The sequence below is a fragment of the Mesoplodon densirostris genome, chromosome X, assembly GCF_025265405.1.
Source record: "Mesoplodon densirostris isolate mMesDen1 chromosome X, mMesDen1 primary haplotype, whole genome shotgun sequence".
NCBI classification, from domain to species: Eukaryota; Metazoa; Chordata; class Mammalia; order Artiodactyla; family Ziphiidae; genus Mesoplodon; species Mesoplodon densirostris.
The window spans coordinates 15,489,162-15,508,937 of NC_082681.1; the positions used below are offsets into that span (position 1 = coordinate 15,489,162).

The 19,776-nt window shown below is 38.9% G+C and overlaps 1 protein-coding gene across 3 annotated transcripts in view; it reads left to right on the plus strand.

Annotated features, from left to right (window-relative positions):
* Positions 1 to 19,776, plus strand: part of ATP11C (ATPase phospholipid transporting 11C) — a 174,188-nt gene that overhangs the window by 90,934 nt on the left and 63,478 nt on the right. For all 3 annotated transcript variants that reach the window (XM_060086703.1, XM_060086704.1, XM_060086702.1), the window contains 7 exons: positions 9,267 to 9,395; positions 11,189 to 11,292; positions 13,430 to 13,480; positions 14,471 to 14,535; positions 14,870 to 14,951; positions 15,852 to 16,002; positions 16,563 to 16,760. In XM_060086703.1, the coding sequence (XP_059942686.1) occupies positions 9,267 to 9,395; positions 11,189 to 11,292; positions 13,430 to 13,480; positions 14,471 to 14,535; positions 14,870 to 14,951; positions 15,852 to 16,002; positions 16,563 to 16,760 (780 nt within the window). The remainder of the gene's footprint in view (positions 1 to 9,266; positions 9,396 to 11,188; positions 11,293 to 13,429; positions 13,481 to 14,470; positions 14,536 to 14,869; positions 14,952 to 15,851; positions 16,003 to 16,562; positions 16,761 to 19,776) is intronic.

Here is a 19,776-nt window from a genome sequence, read left to right on the forward strand (position 1 = left end):
CAGAACATTTTCACCACCTGGAAAGGGAAACCCCCATAGCCATTAAGTAGTCATGCTGCATTCCTCCCTCACCCAGGCTCTGGCAACCACTAATCTCCTTTCTGTCTCTGTGGGTTTACCTATTCTAGATATTTCATATAAATGGAATCATACACTATGTGGCCTTTATGTCTGGCTTCTGTCACTTACTGTTATGTTCTTGAGGTTCATTCATGTTGTGGCATGTAGCCGTACTTCATTCCTTTTGATGATTGAATAATACTCCATCATATAGCTATACCATATTTTGTTTATCCATTCATCAGTTGATGGACATTTTAGGTTTTTTCTACCTTTTGCCTATTAGGAATATTGGTAGTATGAATATTCATGTACAGGTTTTTGTTTGAACACCTGTTTTCCATACTTTTGGGTATATACGTAGGAGTAGAATTGCTAGGTCATGTGGTGACTCTATGGTTAACTTTTTCATGAACCACCAAACTGTTTTCCACAGCAGCTATATACCATTTTATATTCCACCAGCAACGTATGATAGTTCTAAGGTATTGTTATTTTTTAATATCTCAGGCAGTTTAATTTTTATCCAAATTAATCATTGTTTCGTATTATCCAATGAGTCCTGTCGATAAAATTTTAGACTTGCCCACATCAAATAATATTTTTTGTTCCCAACAGATTTTATTTTAATTAATAGTAAGCTTTACTTTTTAGAGCAGTTTTAAGTTCACAGCAAAATTGAACAGAAATTATGGAGTTGACATACACCCCTTTCTCCACACAGGTGCAACCTTCCTCATAATCATTATCCCCCACCAGAGTGGCATATTTGTTATAATCAATGAATCTCTAGTGGCTCATCATTATAACCCAAAGTCCATAGTTTAGATTAGGGTTCACTCTTGGTGTTACATATTCAGTGAGTCTGAACAAATGTATAATGACCTAAACACTATAGTATCACACAGAATCATTTCACTGCCCTAACCATCCTTTGTGCTCTGCCTATTTATCCCTCCTTCCTAACCCGGGTCACCACTCTTCTTTCTACTGTCTCCATAGTTTTGCCTTTTTTCATAGTGTCATGTAGTGAAAATCATACAGTATGTAGCTTTTTCAAATTGGCTTCTTTCACTTAGTAATATGCATTTAAGTTTCCTCCATCTTTTCATGGCTTGATAGCTCATTTCTTTTTTTTTTGTCCAAATTATTATTTTTATTTATTTATTTTTTTAACATCTTTATTGGAGTATAATTGCTTTACAATGGTGTGTTAGTTTCTGCTTTATAACAAAGTGAATCAGTTATACATATACATATGTTCCCATATCTCTTCCCTCTTGCGTCTCCCTCCCTCCCACCCCTCTAGGTGGTCACAAAGCACCGAGCTGGTCTCCCTGTGCTATGCGGCTGCTTCCTAGTAGCTGATAGCTCATTTCTTTTTGTACTAAATAATATTTAATTGTCTAGATGTACCAGTTTATTTATCCATTCACTTACTGAAGGACATCTTGGGTACTTCCATGTTTTGGCAATTACAAATAAAACTGCTGTAAACATCCACATGCAGGTTTTTGTGTGGACGTAAGATTTCAGTTCATTTTGGTTAACACCAAGTAGTGTGATTACTGGATCATATGGCAAGAGTATGTTTAGTTCATAAGAAGCTTCCAGGCTGTCTCCAACATAGCTACCCATTTTGCATTCCCATAAACAGTGAATGAGAGTTCTGTTACTCCATATCCTGGCAAGCATTCGTTGTCAGTGTTCTGGACGTTGGCCATTCTGATGGGTGTATAGTGGTATCTCATTTTTGTCTTAATTTGCAATTCCCTAATGACACATGGTGTTGAACATATTTTCATATGCTTACTTGCCATTTGAATATCTTCTTTAATGAGGTATCTATTAGGTCTTTTGCCCATTTTTTTATCAGATTGTTCATTTTCATATTGTTGAGTTTTAATAGTTTTTTTGGGGTTTTTTGGTATATTTTGGATAACAGTCCTTTATCAGATGGGTCTTTTCCAAATATTTTATCCTAGTCTTAAGGTATTATTTATTTATTTTTATCTTATTGTGTTATTGGGATAAAAAACACATAATACTTACCATCTTAACCAATTAAAAAATATTTATTTACTTATTTATTTATTTTTGGCTGCATTGGGTCTTTGTTGCTGCGCACGGGCTTCTCATTGTGGTAGCTTCTCTTGCTGTGGAGCACGGGCTCTAGGCGCACGGGCTTCAGTAGTTGTGACTCACTGGCTTAAGTAGTTGTGGCACGTGGGCTCTAGAGCGCAAGCTCAGTAGTTGTGGTGCACGGGCTTAGTTGCTCCATGGCATGTGGGATCTTCCTGGACCAGGGCTCGAACCGTGTCCCCTGCATTGGCAGGCGGATCCTTAACCACTGTGCCACCAGGAAAGCCCATGAAAGGGTGTTGAATTACGCCAAATGCCTTTCCTGCATTGACTGAGAGGATCATGCAACGCGCTGTTTATGTGTAGCATTACATTGATTGATATTCATATATATATCCTTGGATCCCAATGATAAATCCCATTTGGTCATGGTGTATGATCATTTTAATGTGCTGTTGATTTTGATTTGGTAGTATTTTAAGATTTTTTGTATCAGTATTCGTTGAGGAAATTGGTCTGTAGTTTTCTTGTAGTGTCTTTTTCTGGTGATGGTATCAGGGAAATGCTGGCCTCATAGAATAAGTTTGGGGTTGTTCCCCCCTCTTTGATTCTTTAGAAGAATTGGAAAGGATTGTTATTTCTTCTTTAAATGCTTGGTAGAATTCTCCAGTGAAGTCATCTGATCCTGGGCTTTCCTTCTGTTTTTGCCTGGGCTTTTCTTCTGTTTTTGATTCCTGCTTCAATCTTCTCATTAGTTTTGGATCTACTCAGATTTTTTATTTCTTCGTGATTCAGTTTTAGTAGGTTGTATGTTTCTAGGTATATATCTGTTGGCGTATAATTGTAGTAGTCTCTTATAATCCTTTTTATTTCTCTGCCATCAGTTGTGATGTCTTCTCTTTCATTAGCTGTTTGCGTCTCTCTTTTTTTCTTAGTCTAGCTAAGGGTTTGTCAGTTTTGTTAATCTTCTAATTTGTTAGTCTTCCAAAATTGTTTGTCAATTTTGTATTTTTTTAAAAGAATGTTTCTATATGAATATGGATTAAATTATAGAACCTAATGGAAATCAAATCCTCCAGAACAAGGGAGCAAGATATATGGAACAGAAAGAGAAGAAGGTAGGTGAAAATACCATTCCAGAATGATTCAGGGCTGTGGTATGAATTCATACAAAATGATACTCTCCTCCCTATACTTTTATCAAGTATTATCATTGCTGAATTATTTATTAAATATCCGGAATTCCAGGCACAAGTTGTCCATATCCCCAGCAATAAGTAAATTGTCTTGCATCTTCTTATAGGAATGATGGGAGGAAGGCTACAGAGTGGGAGGGTTACCCAAGTTTGCCATAAAATGTCTTTCTTCCACTCTTTTTTTCTTTTCTCTGTTCTCTGCATCCCAGAGGGGAGGACCTTGTGATGAATTAGAGTGGTTAGGATCTGAAGTTTCAAGACCAGTCGTAGAAACTCAGCTTTTTGTTCACATAAGAACCAAAGGCAGCATAAATGATTCATAGCATTAAACCTGTTGCTCCCAGGGCACGAAGTAAAATTGCAAAGCAAGTAAAAGTCTCCCACAACTCTCCTTTTCTCTCCTTTCCTCTTTCTGTTTTTGCTGTCACCCTCACTGCCTTAGAAGGACCCCCATCTTCCACCTTTCCTCACCAGGCTACTTTTCCTTGAGGCTGACCTCAACCAGGTATAATCTGAATTACATCAGTTGGTGCTGTTGTGTGAAATGCTGTTTGATTGAGCCCTTTCTGGAGTATTTGTGTGTGGAAAGAGATGCCTATGAACTAAAAGTGTCCAAGTGTTTGATTGCTTGGCTGGGGAGTGTGGGGACTCTTGTTAAGCAGGAGAGTGACTTATTCTGTATCCTCAGTGCATTGGGAATTTTTTGAAGGGTTTTTCAAAGCTAGGGGGTGACTTGATCTTACTTTTTTTTTTTTTTTTTTTTTTTGCGGTACGCGGGCCTCTCACTGCTGTGGCCTCTCCTGTTGTGGAGCACAGGCTCCGGACGCACAGGCTCAGCGGCCATGGCTCACGGGCCCAGCCGCTCCGCGGCATGTGGGATCTTCCCGGACCGGGGCACGAACCTGTGTCCCCTGCATCGGCAGGCGGACTCTCAACCACTGCGCCACCAGGGAAGCCCTGATCTTACTTTTTAAGAAAAGACAACTCTGGAGAGTGAGCACAGTAGAGGCATGAGCAAAAGTAGAATGAGGGAAACCTGTTAGGTGGCTACTGCCGTAGTATAAGCAAATGATGATAAGAGCTTATATTAGAATGATAGTAGAAGAGATAATAACAGTAAAAATAGTTGTTAACATTTATATGTTACATAAATATGCCAGGCACTCCGTTTTACATTCTATTAACTCATTTAATCCTTACTTTACAGCAGTCCTATGAAATAGGTACTTTTGTTATCCCCTCTTTACAAATGATGAAACTGAGGCATAAGGTGGTTAAGAAACTTGTCCACAACTAGTAAGTGGGAAAGCTGGGATTTGAATTGAAGCAAGTCTGGGTATGGCATCCATGCTCGTAAGCACAACTTTGTCCCTCCTGTCTTGTGATCAAAATAAATGTATGTATTCAGGATGGTTTTCGGAGGTAAAGTGTGGATTTACTGGTGCATTCCATGTAAGGAGAGAGAAAAAGAGCAAAATAGAATAAAGATAGCCTCCTTGATTTTGGGCTGAGCAACTAGGTGCATTAAATAGTGCTATTAAACAAAATGCTGGTGCTAGGGGCTTCCCTGGTGGCGCGGTGGTTAAGAAATCCGCCTGCCAATGCAGGGGACATGGGTTCGAGCCCTGGTCCGGGAAGATCCCACATGCCGCAGAGCTACAAAGCCCGTGTGCCACAACTACCGAGCCTGAGCTATAGAGCCCGCATGCCACAACTACTGAGCCTGAGCTACAGAGCCCGCATGCCACAACTACTGAAGCCTGTGCTCCTAGAGCCCGTGCTCCGCAACAAGCAAAGCCACCGCAGTGAGAAGCCTGTGCGCCACAAGAAAAAGCAGCCCGCACTCGACGCAACTAAAGAAAGCCCGCGTGCAGCAACGAAGACCCAACACAGCCCAAATAATTAATTAATTAATTTTTTAAAAATGCTGTTGCTATTAAATAAGCTGGAGAAGAATAGGTTTGGGGGAAAAGGTGGGGATGAAGGGAAATCAGGAATTCAGCTTGGGCCATGTTAATTTTTTTTTAATATTTATTTGTTTGTTGGTTTGTCTGCGCTGGGTCTTAATTGCGGCATGCGGGATCTTCATTGCCACGTGCAGGATCTTCGTTGTGGCATGCGGGATCTAGTTCCCTGACCATGGATCTATCCTGGCCCCCCTGCATTGCGAGCACAGAGTCTTAACCACTGGACCACCAGGGAAGTCCCAGGCCATGTTAATTTTGAGATTCCTATTAGCCCGATGGAATTGTCAAGGCTGGAGCTCAGAGATGTTTTAGGTGGATATAGAAATTTGGATGGAATCACATAAAACATAAAGAAGAGAAACAGGCCTTGAGGAGTTCCAATGGACAAACACAGATATTTGTAAGGGAAAGAGTATGGGTTTTGGCATTAGAAATATTGGAAGAGTTTCTTCAGGTTTACTGATTATTTCCTTTGTATCCAGTATGCTTATAAGCCCATTGAAGGAAATTCTTACCTCTGATATCATGTTTTTCATTTCTAACTTTTCCAATTGCCTTTTTTTGGGAGTTTCCGTATTTATGCCCAAATTCCTCATCTGCATGTGTATGTTGTCTACCTTTTCCAGTAAATAGTTTAATATCTTAATCATAGCTATTTTTCTATCCCTGTTTCATAATTCCAAAATCTGAGTATTTCTTTTTTTTAATTTATTTTATTTATTGATTTTTGGCTGTGTTGGGTCTTTGTTGCTGCACGCAGGCTTTGTCTAGTTGCGGCAAGCGGGGTCTACTCTTTGTTGCGGTGTGCGGGCTTCTCATTGCGGTGGCTTCTCTTGTTGTGGAGCACGGGCTCTAGGCATGCAGGCTTCAGTAGTTGTGGCACGTGGACTCAATAGTTGTGGCTCACGGGCTCTAGAGTGCAGGCTCAGTAGTTGTGGCACACAGGCTTAGTTGCTCCGCGGCATGTGGGATCTTCTCAGACCAGGGCTCGAACCCGTGTCCCCTGCATCAGCAGGCGGATTCTTAACCACTGCGCCACCAGGGAAGCCCCAAAATCTGAGTATTTCTGAGGCTGGTCCTATTGACACCTTTATCTTTTGATGATGGTTCATTTTTGTCTTGGTTTTGTGCATCTCGTTTTTTTTTTTTAATTGAGTTTTGGGCAGTGCATGTGAAAGAATGCTGGAGACCGAGGCAGGTAACCTGTATTTGTGGTCTGTAGTGGGCACACCTATTCTGTCAGCCAGCCCATCAGTGTTGGGGGTTGAGTCAGTCTGGTAAGGAGTTGGCTGGCTTTGGATTTTGCTGTAGCTGTTGATGCTTTCAGTACACCACTGGACTTTAAATGCCTGCAGTGCTGGGCTGCCACAGGGGTTTTCTCAGTGTTCCTGTTCCATTCTCTGCTTTCAGCAGGTCCTGCATTCCTGAGACACAGTGAATGCCTCTCTCTACGCCCTTTCTCCTCCCCCAGTGGTAGATTCCTCTTTCTTGGGGTTCCTGGTGGGAACAGACTGGTTTCTTGGTTCTCCTACTCCATCTCAGTATTAGGCAGGTTTTAGGCACCCTTGCCTTCAGGGTGGAACTTTCTCAGTACTCTCCTTTTTGTCAGTGCTAGGTCCTCAATATGAGGGGGTTTCCTGTCCCATCCCCAGCAGCAGATGGCTTTGATTCTATCTCCCCACTAGCAGTAGTTACGTTACCCTGAGACTGTGCCCGGGAGGGTTTCTTGCCTTTCTCTTAGGCACAGATGGCTTTTACCTCATATGAGAGAAGGGTCCACAGTTGTAGCATATTTTATGTCTGTTCCTCCACAGCGGTCATTCACAACCTGTATGCCTGTACCAGTGAGGAAGGCTCTTTTAGGCCTCCTGTCCTCATGCTTTCTCATGAGCACTCAGTGGATGCCTATAGAGAAGAACTGATATGTGCTTATGGTCTCCTCTTTTCTCTCAGGCTTGCAGAGATTTGAAACTGTCACGTTGGCCCCTACCAAGCCTTTTACAGTTGGTTCAAAATCTAGTTATTTTCATCCTAGGCACATTTATGGCAGTCGTCTCTTCCTCCTGTGCTTCATCAATTGTGAAACAGTTTATTTCTCCTCTCTCTCCTCAGAGGGACTTTTCACCCTTGAAATTCAGTTCATTTGGTTGCCCTGCAACCTCAGCTCTCTGATGAACTCCAAAAAATATGATTCTGTTGATTATCTGGCTATTTCTAATATTTATGACAAGGGATAGTGATGTTCTCTTGTGGCTTTGTACATGCTAAGTGGAAACAACTCTAGAGTTGGTTGTCTAAGTGGACCATGTTGTTCCCTTTCTTTAAAAGTCCTTTCCCAGTCTCCCCTTGCCTTCAGGGTGAGGCCTAAACCCCTGACCCTGATCTGTCAAGACTTTTGTGATCTGGCCCCTGTCCATCTTACCAGCCTTAACTTGCACTCCAGGTGCAGGGATCTTTTCATATCTGAGCGAATCATTATCAATGTTGTAGAAGAAATTCTGTTTGTGGTTTTTATTTATCAGTGCCTGACAATCATGTTCCGTTCTTTAATGAGTGTTTCCTTCTTCTAAGATGCTTTAAGATTTTGTTTGTTATTTTTCTTCTGTGTATTTAAGCATAGGTTGTGGCTTTGTATAAGCAACAGAAGTGTTTGTGTATGTGAGGAAGGAAAGATCCAAGAAAATAAAATATTACTTACAAATTAGTTCCATTATTTATGCTGTTGCTCTTGGCTACTGATTAAGACTGGCAAAGAAAATAAAATTGTTCCTGAATAGATCTTGAAATCCTCATCTTCATCTGCCAAATTGTGTGTAGCAATTGGAAGGCAGGTGTGTCATTTGTTAGTTCAGCATTTCACAACCAGTGTGCCAGAGTTGGTGAGCCAGATATTGTGACTATCTCCTAAAGTGGGTTGTCTTCTGTCACCAGCAGCCTCCTCCCTTTATCTGGAAGTGCTGTACACACATTTTCTGTGTGTGCCACGACATGGAAAACGTTGGAATGCACTAGGCTGGATAATTTCCTACCTCCTTCTAAAAAAAATTTATGACTATTCATAAGTTGGAAGTAAAGCAGTTGTAGGGTATTAGTAATAATTATAATTAGCAACTACCAGAGGGTGAATATATGCTAGGCACTTTACGAAACACTTTACCTGTATCCTCATTTCATACTCCAGCCAATCCTATGAGGTAGTTGCAGTCATCAAAGACACTTAACCTAAGGTCATATAGTTAAGTGGCAGAGCTGGGACATAAAGTCAAGTAGTGAAGATCTGCGTTTTAATCATCATGATTTATTTCCTACATTATTAAATTATGCGCTAGACATGGTTCGTGGTTTCTTCTCTCATGTTTTTCCTCTACTTGAGCTTTGGGTACTTGCTCATAGCAGATGAATTGTTGGAAAATGACCTATTTGAAAAAAGTTTTTTCCAAATGTTATGGGTAACATAAACACCTCTCTAATTAAGCGAGATTTTCTGAGCACTGTGACCCCAAAATAATAGCTGTTATCACTTGGAAGGCAAAGCATTTTGAAATAGTTATCTATGATGCAGAGTGGGAGTGTGGCTGACCAGTGTTCCTGAAGTGCTCAAGTTAAGATGTGTAGATTTTCTTGATTCATTCATGACATGATAATGGCCATTCTCTTATCAAACACCAATGCCAGAAACAACAGAGAACAAAAGGGTCCCTGGGTGCTGAAATCATTTGTTAGAGATTAAAGTTCAATACTAAGGTAATCTAAAAGCATCCTAAGTCATTGTAACCTTAAAGAGGATTCTGAATGTTGAGTGATATTCCTTCATCACCTTTCACATGGTATAGGATGCTGAGGCAGTCTAAGCCATAGAGGAGGAGAGGTCTTTTGCTACTGTTTTGACTTTAGTTTGAGGTATAATGAACGCTTTGTTTGGAATTAAGAATATTTATATTTATTTTTCTCTCTATGCTAGGTCGGTGATGTAGTAGAAGTACAGGCAGATGAAACCTTTCCCTGTGATCTTATTCTTCTATCATCCTGCACAATTGATGGAACCTGTTATGTTACTACTGCAAGTCTTGACGGGGAATCCAATTGCAAGGTAATGGAGATTAAACCTTGCCTAAACATTTGAGCTCAGGATAGTTAATCATACAATACTCCATCCCACTGCCCCCTAATCTTTTATCTTATTTTTTCCTGTTTGTGTAAGTTTTGTATTTGAAGACAGCTTTTATATAACTGTCTTTGAACTTCTAGCAAATACTCAACTTTGAGGGAAAGGGTGGTGTTGGGTGAGGAAATCCACACCCCAAATAAAAGCCACCACATTTTTGATAGCACTGTTTGCATTTCATATTGTCACTAACCCATTCAATATTTTATTTAGGCTTTTAAAAATGAAAGTAGTCTTAGGCTGAAACTATATAACTATGAAAATAACTTCACCCTAAGGTACTCTAACCTTACAGTTTGATCTGTTTTTATTTTTAAAGTGATGACTATCTTCTTGAAAAAAATGATTATTCCTGGCATATAGAAAATCTAACCTGGAATGGTTTGATTACTTTTAAAAAATACCTTAGGGTGTAGTTTGGCAAATATTTGCTTTATTTCAACTAGGAAGAATTATAAATGTGTTAGAGTAAATTTGTTCAAACTGGAGGATAAGTTACGTCCCTGGTACTTTCCGGCACTGTCAGTTCTTGGCTATCATCCAGAGCGCCACAGGGCATGAACATGTATCCTCTGTATGCTGCCTTTAAGGAAGAATACTAATGTGCTCACCTCTGTGTGTATCCTTGAGGGCTTTTCTCTGCTTGTTTATTCCATCTGGGGTTGAGGACCAGGACTCAGTATGTGGGAAAGGAACTTAAATGCCTGTTAGATAACTAATTTTTTTCTTCAGGGGCATGGTGATGAACTAGTCCCATTTAAACTATTGAAAAACAAAGTTGTATTTGAGGGAATGTCAAGATAAAAATCGAGAAATCTACCTAAAGATTTCCTAATAGGGAAAAAGTTGTTTAGAGGCAGAAAACTTGCAAGTGGTTTCATTTTCCAATTAAGTTGATCTGATAAATCAGCTAAAAGTACATAGGTTTTCCAAGTCAGGAGATAGTTTTAAATGTAGCTGAGGCAGATCCATAATATTCTCCGAAGACTGTGCAACAGCTTTCCCTTCAGCATAAGTGGTGCAGTCTTTGAATCTGCATCAGCCCTTCTTTGATGATTTATAAATGGGTTCATTGGAGCTTGCCTTGAGTTCTGGGTCAATCAAGTAAGTACATAATATACATTAGTAGAATATTCTAACTGTCTGACTAAGGCAAGACACATCATCTCCCAGCTCCTTACATAAATTGTAGCCACTCGAAGCATTTTCAAGATCATTAATTTTGCTGTTTGTATAATGGAAACTATTGATGAATTTTTTCTTTCTGTTAGCAAAAATGTTAGCATTCTTATGACCAAAAGGGTTATTATGTTCAATTCTTAGGTGTATGTTAACATCACCATACACTGTGGTGAGCAAAATAATAGGTCTCAGTTCTATAAATAGGAGGAAAAAATGCATTAAATTTTTCATGGGGTTTTCAGTTAATTATATGCATGCTGCAAATGGAATTCTCTCTGCTGTCAGTATCAAGAAAAGCTTTTAGTTTTCTCATTATCTTGGAAATCCCCTTGTAGCAGAGTTATCTTTCTAATTATTTGTAATATATTTTAAGAGTAATACCATCAAGTTTATTTAGTTGGAAATGTGCATCAATATTTGTATCATTCTGCCAAAGCCTCTTACTAAAAACATAGAGTGTTCATGAAATCAGGTGGGTATACGATTACACTTTTTTTGGGGGGGCTGTTTTTGCTTTTTCTTCTGCTTTCATCTAGACACATTATGCGGTACGTGACACCATTGAACTGTGTACAGCCGAATCCATTGATACCCTCAGAGCAGCAATTGAATGTGAACAGCCTCAACCTGACCTCTACAAGTAAGAATTACCTGGTTTCATTTTACTGCTGTCTGATTGCTTTGCTTCTCTTTGCCACCAGTATTGCAAAGAAACACCCACCATTTACCAGCCTCCTTGCATTTGTGTTTTTATGAGCTGTTCCTTCCTTCTGGCAGGCAAATGAATCAAATCAGCCTTGTTCACTACCAGCCTAAGACAAATCATTGTGGGCCCAGGCATCTTACTTGTGGTTTTTCTTTTATTATTGTTATTTGTAGACATGGCCGTCCATCACATTTTAAGATTATGTAATCCCGTAAGGCTGATCTATCAAACTCATGCATTAGCCAGAGTTAATTAAAACAAAAATAAACCACTTTATGTGTCATCCAACATTAAAGAGAGAAGGAGATATGGAGCCATGCAATTAGTAGGCACTTTGTCCTTTTTTATGAGGATCATGTTGAACTGAGTATTGTATATAGGCTGTTTCTTGTCCAAAGTAAACAGTTAAGTTGAGGGAGCAGTGAAATGGTGTGATTTCCTCTATTTTGCTATAGTTAGGCTTTCTGGAGTAGACTTACTCATTCACAGTCATTGTGGGTTGTCAAAAAATTTGGCATTTGATTTTTAAGACTGGTTACTTTGGTTGATTAGAGCATGGTGTTAATGAGGATAGAATAATAGGTTTTATCCCCAAGTGGGCCAATTAATTATATTCTATTCCACCTTTACAGATGGCATCCATCACTCATGCCAGCCATCTGGTTAATGAATGCTGTTGGTCATAATAGGGGACCAAATGGCAGGATGTGGCTTACAACAGTGCCCAGTAGTGGAAAAACAAAGTATTCATCCTACTACATGAATAATACCCTCCCTCCTTCCCATCATTCCTTCTTTCCTTTTTCCCTTCTTCTTCTGTATCCACCTTGATAGTAGGAACTTAGAATCACAAAGCAAAATAGCTGTTCCCTGCCTTTAGGGAACTCACAGTTTGCAAAGGGGATAAAACAGTAAAGCTAGGCTTACAGTACAGTGAGATGTAAAAGGCCCATAGAATCACAGAAAAGGGAATGACTGATTTTGCCTGAGTTAGACAATAATATACATCCTTGCATATTTATAGGGTAACTCCTAAATTTCAGTTACCTTAAATATGAAGGAGATTTTTAGTGAGGGAAGGTTATTCCTAATTTCTTTAGACTAGATTGAGTACCCTTGGTATGTGACTTCAGAATACCTTGTACTTCCACCACCCTAGTGGTCATCACTCACATTGTAATTGCCTGATTGTCTGTTTTAGGGCAAGGAACACATTTTTCTTGCTTATTAGCAAGCATAGTAATGGTGCAATTAATACATGATGAATGAAATGAGCAGACCCTCATATTTTGTGTATTTAGTAATAATCAATTTTTCTGAAAAAATTCTAATGTAAGTTATAAAATACTCATAACATTCTTGTTAAGGAGGATTTAGAGCTTTTTACCCTATTTTTCAGAAATGTAGATTACCATATGCATAGCCATATATCTGCTCACTTGGTCAGATCAAGCTCAGTATTCAGATCAGCTGCAAGACAGTTTGGAAATTTCCAAGATGGTGACCAAGTGTTCCCTAATGCCGGTGGTTCCCAAACGGTGATCCCAGGCCAGCAGCATCAGCATCGCCTGGGAACTTGTTGGAAATACAGATTCACATTCTTAACTGAACCATAAGCTTGGGGATGGGGCCCAGAAATCTGTGGTTTAAGAAGCCCACCAGTAATTCTGATGCATGCTCAAGTGAAAGAACTACTGAACTAATGGTTTTAAAAGTTGTTTTAGCACCAGAAACCTTTCTTCACATGAATGTGAAATAGAAACCAATTATTTATATGGAGTATAGATGAGAGGGGTAATGTGTGCATGCACGGTGCCAAGTACATCTTGAAAATCAATTTAGAATCTTTGTTTACATTCTTATTATCCATAATATTTTTAAAATTAGTTGAAAATGTTACATACCATATTGGTTCAACTTAACTTTTTTTAAAAAGAAAGACAATAGGCTTTCGTAGTTCATTGTCTTATCTCTTCTTGCATTTTTTGTATTTTGATTCATTCCCATATTGGGGGTAAATAGATTTTATCTAGATATAGAAGACACGTGTGCTATTATGTTCTTTTTGCAGGTTTGTTGGCCGAATCAGTATCTATAGTAATAATCTTGAAGCTGTTGCCAGGTTAGTTTATAATTCCTTTAATCTGTCCTTTTGGGGGGGAGCAATGTTTCTCTTTTAAGCCCATTAAAATAGTTGAATACTTTCCTCTATAGAAAGGGATGTAAAGGTGAATAACCCTGGAGTAACTAGCCACTAATGGGTCTTAAGTAGCTGACCTTGTGATTGGTAGCAGCTCAGAGTGTGTGTGTCCTGGTAGGGGGGTGGTGTTGGAAGTGATGCTGAGGGTTTCTAAAATTGTAGAGCTCCAGACACTTTGACCAATAATCCCAAATATGTTCTAAGCACTGTATTTATTGTCCTTGGCTGTGCAGTGCCTGACAATATTGGAAGTATATTTGGAGAACAGTGTGTTAAGGGACAGTAATTTAGGGACTAGGCAGGAGATAAAATGCTGGGAGAATTAGCTGGACTTAAGTAAAATGAAAAGTTTAATCATTTATAATGTAACAGTTCACGGAAGAAGGGGTGTTTTCTTCCCTCTTCTATCATCCAGTTAATTATCTCAACTTTTCCACTTGGCCTTTATAGCCAGTACTCAAAAGGAGGTTAAAGAAACACCGGGTGTCCAATGATCCCCCAAAAGGCGTGTTTACTCTCTATAAATATGGCAGTGTGTCTTTCCCACCTTGACATTTGCTTTCCCAGCCTTTTACTGTCACCTTTCCTTTCTGTTTCTTGATGTCTGCTGTTCTGTCCCGTTCTTGTCTTGCTGTCTGTGACTCATAATCCTTTTATCTCTATGCATCTCTTTACCTCTGTGTGTCGCTGGCTACTCCTGTACTGTGTGTGCTTCCATCTGTGCTGTACCCTCAAGTAACTTCAGAGGGAAATATCTTTCAGCTGGTCCTGTGTTAGTAAGCATATGATATAAGTAAACAGATACATTCTGAACCTTTTGGAGATAGATGTATGTTAGGCAAAATATGTCACCAAAGTTGATGGTGCTATTTGTTGGGCTGTTTGGATAAGTTGTGTTCATTTTTTGTTTAGGTCTTTGGGACCTGAAAATCTCTTGTTGAAAGGAGCTACACTAAAAAATACCAGGAAGATATATGGTGAGTGTTTTTTTAAGATATACTTACTAGAAATATGTCTTTTAAAGCCTGTGCCTAAAGAGTGCAGTTAAAAATTGAACATGGCATTTAATTCTATTTAATCTAAGCCTATTTTTAGGTGTTTGGAATTTATAAGATGGTAAACTAACTTGAAAACTATGACAAACTATGTAGAATTAAAATTATACTATAAATGATATAGCAACTGGTGAATAGAAGAGAGTTTAGAATTCCTACTTTTATAGAGTGAAAAAATTGGTAGATCCAACTGGGTGGGGAGTTGGGTTGGCAATCTCATTTGAAACCTAATTTTCATCATATTCTTATTCCTTAGGAGTTGCTGTTTACACTGGAATGGAAACCAAAATGGCATTGAACTACCAAGGGAAATCTCAGAAACGTTCTGCTGTTGAAAAGTTAGTGTACACCACAATTTCTTTAGTTGTTATTGAACTGAAATTGTTACTTCTCAGTAACTGTAAATAACAACCATAAGCAAAAACAACATAAATTGTAATGGTGCTACCATTTTGAGTACTTTTTGTGTTCCAGAAACTGCTCAGTGATTTGTATGTCTGATTTGGTTTAATCCTCTGAGCAACTCAGAGTAATTCCTGTTAGCCTGTTCACTTTATAGAGAAATAGTCGTAGAGATGATAAGTGATTTACCTAAGCTCACTTAGCTATTCAAGGGCAGGGTTTAGTTGAAATTTATTCTCTTTTGCTGCTGGATAATGGTTTGGGGTCCCCTTGTTGCTATATGTAAGGAGGTTGTACAACACAGATAATAGTCTCCTGGCAGATACTTAAGTGGTACATGACACACACCTTCAAGCCAGTCGCCGCTGGCACAGACCTCACTCTCCTGTTGGCGTGGATATCCAGTATATCAGTGACACCCTCTCCATAGCTCTACTTTCAGACTAAAAGTATCCACACTAAGTTTGCAAATTTCATATTTGCTCCTCTACCCTCTATTCCAAACCTTTAGGATTCAGGGAAATGGAAACAATCTACTCCTTCTATAAGGATGGAGTAGGTAATTGTGTGTGTGTGTGTGTTCTGTCACTTTATAGGATCCTTACTAAAGGTGTGTTGAGCCATTGCACTTTGGGTTGGGGCTAGGGATGGCTTTTCCATTTTACCACTCAAGAATAATGCGTTAGCAGTGATAACGGGTTCATCCATACAGGTCTGTGCTATGGTTACACATTGTACACAGGAGAAGCTTTAGAAAACTGAACAGTTTAGTTTATACCTGGTTGATATCTTAAGTAATTAAATGGTTTTTAAATCCATAATGTCTTATTTTTCAGATCCATTAATGCCTTCCTGATTGTGTATTTATTTATCTTACTGACCAAAGCTGCAGTATGCACTACCCTAAAGTATGTTTGGCAAAGTACCCCATATAACGATGAACCTTGGTATAACCAAAAGACCCAGAAAGAGCGGGAGACTTTGAAGGTAATTTGTTTTATGCTGAAAATGTTAACCCTAGCACACTGTAACAGAGACACCCTTTATTGAAATGTTGCTCAGATAATGATACCTTTGGTATTTGGGTTTTCTCTTGGTTGTATGGTAGCCCCAAGCCATTAACTGTTTAAGAAATGTTAGAATTTTTTTGTTTTAACCCTAGGCATCTATCCTTGTTTTTAACTCTTTGGTTAAGAGTTTTAAGCAATTGGGCAAGAAGGTCTGGCATGTTAATATATTATGAGCTTGTTTGTGATATATCATGATAGGAACATAATGGGTGCCTACATTCATACTTGGGGGTGAGAGAAGCAGAGAACTTAAGGAAGTGAAAAGTGTTAAGTCAAGGTACATTCACTGAAGAATAGTGACAAAATTCAGGGTGTTGTAAACGTTGTTTTCATGTACTGTGAAAATGTTTACCAATGATATAGTGTCGTTGGAAAGAGCAGTGCTTTCAGCGTTGAAATTAAAAGATAGAAAGTTTATATTACACTTGCTTGATGGAACTGTGCATATAATCAGCATGAACTATTTCTTTTGTTTAGGTTTTGAAAATGTTTACCGACTTCCTGTCATTTATGGTTCTGTTCAACTTTATCATTCCTGTCTCCATGTATGTCACAGTAGAAATGCAAAAATTCTTGGGCTCCTTCTTCATTTCATGGGATAAGGACTTTTATGATGAAGAAATCAATGAAGGAGCCCTGGTTAACACATCAGACCTTAATGAAGAACTTGGTCAGGTTAGAACTTATTTTTACTTAAAATAAGTTAACATAGTAACTTATTTCTTGTAGTCTGGATTACCAATGTATGTGACCATTTCACATTTGGAAATGTGATTCAACAAAAATTCCTTTATGCAGGCATGTAACGAAGGCAAGTGATGTTTTCATAACTATAACGTCAATTATTTTGCTGGCATTTTGAAATCAGTGTGTTGAAAGTACACCAATTTATGTATTAAATTTGAATGTTACGGAAATTCTCTTTAAAACTCACCTGGTGGTGTTGTTAGATTATGGGCTGTTGCTTTGGAACAGGAAACATGTAGTCTTCATCACCATCTATAATCATTTAGGGATAGACTATGGGGCAGTGGAAATAAAGCTATTTTATAAATGCATTTTGTTCCATAAACAAAATTGACCAGAGTTGTCCTATGGACATTTTCTTTGTACATTTCTGATCAGATGGAATATAGACCTAGAAAGCAGAGTTGTTTATTCCAGTGCAAGAATTTAAATGAAGGGGAAATGTGAGGGCATGCACTCCTCTAAATGCTTTTTGCTTCATATACCAAGGTAGTCCAGGCTTTGACCTCGCTGCTAACCCAGGTTGCTTTCAAATGCAGTGCAGTCTAGCTGTAATTCTTCAAGTGATGACTTCTTTGGTGCTTTTCTTATCAGTATTGAGAAAAGTTTTTCCCTTTGTCTGAATTTACTGTGTGTCATGTAATGATCTTTACAAGCTGAGGGGATTTTTTTGGCTTGCATTTAATTCTCTTGATATTTAGAATGTCAAGACTGTGGAAATATCATTTCTGTAACTGGGAGATGCAAATTCAGTTAATGGAACTGTATGGCTGGAATAGGGCCTCACACTCGTTTTGAATGGTGACGATTTGCGCCTGTGCCTGAAGACTCTCCTCCTGAATTCAGTCCCCCTCCACCCCCACTCTGTATTTCTGTTCTTTACACAGCCTTTGACTAAACCAGAGTACCCTCTTGACAACTACAGTCACAAGGGTGAAAGGACTCTCCAGATATCATTATGTTGAAACCTGACTCTAGGACTCCAGGATCCCAGACTGTGGCATCTGCATTCCACAGAGATACTGAGTCACTAAGGATAGAATAAGCAATGAATGAACGAATGCTTTTCCCTTACATATTGTTCCCAGAAGTTTCTTTTGTAGGTCACTTCAGCTGCCACAGCTGACCTTAGCCTTTTTAAATCAGAAGTTTTCATCCAGGGAAAGCTGAGTAGAACTACTCTAGTCCCAACAAAAGGTATCAATCTGCAGCTTTTTTGCATGGGAAAAAAAAAATGAGTTATAAGCCACCTCTGGTGAACTTATCCCTGACAGCTGATTTAGTTGACTAGATCTGCCTATTCTAAATCCAGTGCCTGGCTATATGGATTAAGGTACCCAAGGGTGAACATGGCTAGTCCCAGGCTACTGCAAATAGAACAGCCATTATTCTACATGTGGCACCTAATTCTCACCAGAGACAGGCAGGATATCCAGGCCAGATCTCCACCTCAGCAGATTCCATCTTACCTATGGGAACATAGTCTTGTTCCTATCATCTAGACTTACTTACACTGCAGAACGTAAAGTAGAGCTTTGGGTAATGATGTAGTCAGTTTGATCAGTGAAAAGAAACTACAGTTTTCATTTCAGCCACCACTTCTTTCCCCCGCCAAAACCTGCTTTTCTGGATGTGACTGTCATTTAGTCAGTTATAAGGTAATAACCAGACCACCACTTCAGTTTGTACAGTGTAAAAACAATTTGCCATCATGATCAGCTTACATGTGTAGAAACTACCTAAATGAAAATGCAAAGAAGTCTTGAAATGGTTTCTTAGGACATTTAGCATTCATGGACCAGTATACACGAAATTAAGTGTAACCAGTTTCCTCCTTGATGAGTCATAGTTTAAAATCTATAGGGCTTTTATGTTACTTAAAAGCAGTGTCAGTTAGTTTCGATCAATACCATTGCAAACACTTGCTTAACCTCTTCCAAAGTGACCCACATTGGTATTAAAAAAAAATAGGAAGATATGTTTAGGACAGTGTTGGTCTTTGACTTGAGAAACAAAAAGAAGTAGACTGCTCAGTTCAATTGGAAAAGAATGGGGTCTTTTATGATCAGACATCAGTCCTTTTGACAGCCAAATGGTTTCAACTTTGAAAAAATGGTGGGGATAGCCTCCTCCTTCATATCCCCTCCCAGTCTCGCAGCTATGCCCAGTGGTGTGTCAGAGTATATAGTGTGATTCCAGTAATTCAATCCAGTGGTTATGTATTAAACTTCTGTGTTATCTAAGATATGTTCTTGGTATTGGGGTTACTATTATGAAGTAAGCAAGAAACCCTTGAGTTGTTCAACGTGTAGTTAGGGAAACATACACATCATACCCTAACTATAGCAATGTGATGATAATCAGAAAAATCAGGGAATGTGGAATGATGGAAAGAGTCTAGTACTGTGTGATTTTGGTCAAGTCAACAGCAATGACAATCTACATCTGTATAACACTTACAAACATGTTTAGTAATCTTTATAGCCTTGTGCAACAGTTTGATTATTTAAGGCTAATATTTAATGTTCAGAGAGATGAGGAGATTTTTCCAAGGTCATAAATTTAGTAGGTGGTGGAGCCACAACTCCAGTCCAAGTTCTTCACTAGGTTAAACAATATGAAATTTTTTGACCAATTTTGACCTGTAAACTAGGTGATTTCATGTGATCAACCTTTATTTTAGGGCTCTTTCTATTCTGAACAGCTATCTTACTTTAGGCTTTCTATCCATAAATTGATGGCTTTGAGCTTGCTGATAGAGAAGAGCCTTTCCTGCAACTGGCTCAAACCTACCACTAAAGAGGAAGAGGCTGTTGAGAGTCAGAGGCAAGCAGTAGCCTCTGACTCATCGGCCCTCACTCTCCTTTAAATATGAGAATACTTTTTAATAATAGCCAATCCTCTCCTCCCCTTGTTCTGAGTATAGGGCATATATTAGATCAGT